At 41.4% G+C, this 4,667-nt stretch overlaps 1 protein-coding gene across 1 annotated transcript; it reads right to left on the bottom strand.

Annotated features, from left to right (window-relative positions):
* Window positions 1-3,948: 3,948 nt before the first annotated feature.
* On the bottom strand, window positions 3,949-4,359 carry LOC122800443 (mitochondrial intermembrane space import and assembly protein 40-like). The gene has a single exon (XM_044069888.1). It carries the CDS (start codon window positions 4,357-4,359, stop codon window positions 3,949-3,951), a length of 411 nt encoding a protein of 136 aa, XP_043925823.1.
* Between the last annotated feature and the right edge of the window lie 308 nt (window positions 4,360-4,667).

Below are 4,667 nucleotides of genomic sequence, written 5' to 3'. Positions count from 1 at the left end.
CTTTTGTGATGAGGTGTGCCACGTAGAAGGATTTCCTGACTACTGTGGCAATGTGATTATCAAAGGAGAAACTACTGCCCACCTGTGTCACAAGGTCTCTTATCATACTTTCGGTGTCAAGTAGACTACCACCTATGTGGTAGTTCATGGGTACAGAGTTTTTACCAAAGAGGATGACAATACACTTTTTGGCATTGAGCTTGAGGCCATGGTTTTGACACCAGGCATCTGACTCAGTGAGGCCCTTTTGTAGGATGTCCACATCGTTAGGTGTTTTGATTATGGCTCCTAGTTTGCAGTCATCTGCGAACTTCATTAGCCAAAGACCTTTTGTGTTAGCCTGTACTTCAGAGAAGTAGATACCAAACAGGAGGGGACCCAGGACTGAACCCTCTGGTACGCCACTTGTCACTAGTCGAAAGTCGGATTTGGAGTCTGCTACTTTCACATTGTGGGTTCTGTCAGTGAGCTAGTTGGCAACCCATCATGTGACATAAGGATATATACCTAGTTTAGTGAGTTTATATATAATTCCAGAGTGGGGGATGGTGTGGAAAGCCTTGGCGAGATCTAGAAAGGCTGTGTGAACCACCTTACCCTCGTCTATGGCTTTGGTGACTGCTTCAAAGAAGTCTATCAGGTTTAGGAGACACGATCTGCCTTCTACAAACCCGAACTGGGTGGGGTCCAGAGTTTGGAGATTACCAATGTCTTTGTTTATAAGTTCCATGATGATACATTCCATGGCCTTGCAGACCAGGCTCATCAGGCTAATGGGGCAGTAGCTCCCGGGGTCCGTGGTGGCTCCCCCTTTGTGGAGTGGGATAACCGTCGATGTGCACCATTCAGTGGGCACAAAGCCTGAGGTAAGGCTAAGATTGAACATGGTACTTAGGTGGAGTGCCAGTTCATTCTGTAGTTCGTGTAGAACACAGCCTGGGATGTTGTCACGTCCCATGGATGCTGTGCTCTTGGCTTTGGAGAGTGTGGTTTTTACCTGTGCAGTCATGATTACTGGAAGTTTGCATTCTTCCAGTATAGAGATGGGCCCTTTAGGGGGTGAGAGGGGGGTAAAGTTAGCAATTAACCTATCTGCCAGGATGTTGGCAATATCAGTTGGTTCTGTACATTTAGTGCCATTGTGCTGTAACTCAGAGCAGATCTGAGTGTTGCCATTGAGATTCTTGACATAGCTATAGAATGCTTTGTGGTTGTCATTAGAATCAGTGGCAATTTTGTTTTCATAACTAGCTTTGGAGGATTTTATGAGGGATTTCAGCTTCTTGCTGAGGCTGACCAGGGAGTTCCTCCAATCATGGGATTTTACTCTTTTTTGCAACAGTTTCTTTCTTCTGTTGTAGAGTTTGTTTATGGCAGGGGACCACCAGACTGGCTTCCTTTTTTTGGAGGATAACATCTTGGTTCTGTTAGGGATAGCATGATCCATGCACTCTAAGTGCTTATAAAGTGCAATTGTGTAGGATTCAACAGTCGTACCTCTATTGTCCATCTGCATGGGTGTCGTGAAGCTTGCCACTTCTGTCTTAAGAAGCGTCAAGTTGACTTTGAAGAAATTTTTTATGGTGGTTTCCCTAATGGGGGGTGGGGGCGGGATGTGGATGTCTAGGGTGATTAGCTTGTGGTCGGATATGACCAACAAGGAATTGACCTCTGCTGTGGAACACCGGTCACCCATGTTGGTAATGACTAGGTCTAGGATATTGCTGCCCCTGGTGGGGGTGTGGATAACTTGACCCAAGGCATTGGAATTTATGAATTTCAGAAAATGCTGAGCAAAAGAGTTGGTACATGAGAAGTTTTCCCAGTTAATTGTGGGATAGTTGAAATCACCCATTATTAGGGTGTTGGGTTGTACCCTAATATTTTCCAGTGTATCAAGAAATGAGGAGTGAGAATCCTGAGACTTGGTGGGGGATCTGTAGCAATCTACAATTTGGATTGCGGTCTTGCCCAGAGTTAGTTGCACTTGGATAACTGTGGCTGCATTATGCTGAGCAACTAGCCTGAGTTGTGGATATCCTTAATGAATATGGACACACCTCCGCTTTTAGTGTTTTGGTCCAGGTTAGGTGGACAAAAGGTGTGGTATGAATTATAGCCTGGTAATGCAGGGGTGCTCTCTGGAGCCTTGAACCAGGTCTCTGTCACTGCACAGATGTCGATGCTCTCCATTTTAAGGAGTGCCTCGAGTGATTGCATTTTGAGGTTTAGACTTCTAGCACTGAGTACCATTATCCTCAGACTTTAAGGAGTGCCTCGAGTGAGTGCATTTTGAGGTTTAGACTTTTAGCATTGAGTAGCATTACCCTGAGAATTTCTCCTTACCTTTAAGATAAGCAATCTCAAAGTATATGCAAGTAGCAAGCTTGCTGGGGGTGGTGGTGATACTCGAACACTGGAAAAGAGATTCAATGCTGTACCCCAGTACAGACACTGCATCATGAATCTCAAGATGAAATTATGACATTTTTTGATCACCAAACCATGTTAATACACAGCAAGTTTAAATGGTGATGAATGGCTTTGCTGTGCACTGCTGAAGATTTCTAGCAGAGTTCAAATTACCACTGGACTATTGTTAAGCAGGACTCACCCCCCAGACACTAAAAAGGTTTCAAAACAAAACCCAATTAATTTGACCAGAGAGAAGTCCTCCAAACACTTCATTTTGTGCTGCTTTGATGACATTCAAAAGTGCTATTTCCCACATGGGGAAGGAGAACAAAGGACTAACCACAAACTGAAACAGCTTCTCATCCTAAATGACCAGACTCATACCTCTCAAGTGTACCTCATTACGAGGAACATACCTCATTTGGGGTCTTACAAAGTTCATGTTCCTCGAAGTTCCTCAAAGTTCCACATTGAAAGAGTCTGTCACACATTCAGTGTTAGGAATTTATTTAAGTGAAATCCATGGTAAATAGAAATTAATCATATTAATTCATTAAAAGATCTTCTTTATAAGTAAAACCAGCATATTTTAACCATCCTATGACCTTCCTAGTTGAAGTTGTTAGTAAGCCATTAGTATGTGCTCCACATTTTTCCCATTTGTTCCACATTATGAGGGCTAGTGTTCCTCATTTTGGAGACGGAAGGTTGAGAGCTATGACCACACTAGATTAAAATACTTGAAAAATTCTGCACAACAGACTTCTTCTAGAACAACTAAAAATGCTGGGAAAAAGTTTCTAAATTCATATGTAAAAACCTAGGCCTTGTTTAAAACTCATTTGCTCTATTCACTTGGTCTCTGGTTAAATGAACATTCCTTGCAAAACAAATTTCTTTGGTCAAGAAATAAACACTTAGGGACATTTCACTTTTTTCCCTAAAAATATATGATTTATGAGGAGGAAACAAAAGACAAAAGGTGTGTGTGTGTGTGTGTGTGTGTGTGTGTGTGTGTGTGTGTGTGTGTGTGTGTGTGTGTGTGTACGTGTGTGTCTAGGATGAATGACCATTAATGAAAACTTTAACCAGAGGAGGTCAAGTCATGCCAACCAGTATAAATTACAAACCCCTTTCACAGTGAAAGATATTATCCCAAAGGATCATCCTAGGAAGCTATTGAGCTAGCAACATCTATTCACAGAAAACACAATCAGTTCACATGGTCATGCCACAATCATAATGGCTGCTTTTTTGTCCACAGAGTTCCAAAAAAGACATTTTTACTAGATTTCAATACAAGGAAAGGGTGACAAGTCCTTACTTAGTAAAATTACCATTACCGTGACATATGACTTTGGGTGATATCTGTCAACCTTCTTGTCTTAAAGAGTATAAATTTCCCATGATGCTCACTTTAAACATACAGCTTCAGAAACCATTCTCTTGAAAATCTGAGACAAACACTTGGCCTTCTGTTAGTTTCATTGTTTTTCCATAACCTTTGGAGACAAGTGTCTCCATTTATTTGTATTAGCTAGGCTCCTCCTCTTTGGCTGTACAGGTGTCTGTGCTGGTCACTATTGCAACATCATCCTGCTTGTTATTTTCATCTTTATCCTCTTGGGGATGCAGCTCTAGGTACCTCTGCATGCATTCCTGGATGGCCCTGCACTGCTCTAAACAATCAGAGCCTTTTACCTCCTCTGTTCTGTAGTGGAAACAAGAAAAAGCAGCTTTGAACTGTTCCCCACAAGGGCCACTAGCTGTCCCACCAAGGCAGGGGAAGTTCCAGTTAATGTCCCCATTAGGCAGTATTAATCCTTGGTCTTCATAAGAATCATTAGAGTCATCTGCTATAAGTTCTGCACTGCTTGGTGTTTTGCGGTCTTCTTTGGTCACAAAAATAATTTTGTCTTTCCCTTCTTGCTGACAGTAGGACATGGTTATGAAGCAATCTCAGCCTTCAAGACCAGCCTCACAGGATCCGCACTCTTGCTACCAAACCCGCAATTAAAAACTCCACTATTACCAGTTAATTATAATAATTATGTTAATAATAATTAGAATATATTAATATTATAATAATTATTAACATAATAAAGAAACATTATGAAAATTCATGGGGACCACTTATAAAAATGGATAGATAGGAAAAAATAAATATTAAGGGAGGAGTAAAACAGGTCACCCAATGACTGTGTGCTTATTTGTATTACTAATAAATACAGAACAGACATGCATATGAAGTA

This window comes from Protopterus annectens, chromosome 4.part0 (assembly GCF_019279795.1).
Source record: "Protopterus annectens isolate FY-2018-M chromosome 4.part0, PAN1.0, whole genome shotgun sequence".
Lineage (NCBI taxonomy): Eukaryota > Metazoa > Chordata > Ceratodontiformes > Protopteridae > Protopterus > Protopterus annectens.
Note: the sequence above shows the minus strand (reverse complement) of the source record. Positions and strands in the feature narration are given on the sequence as shown.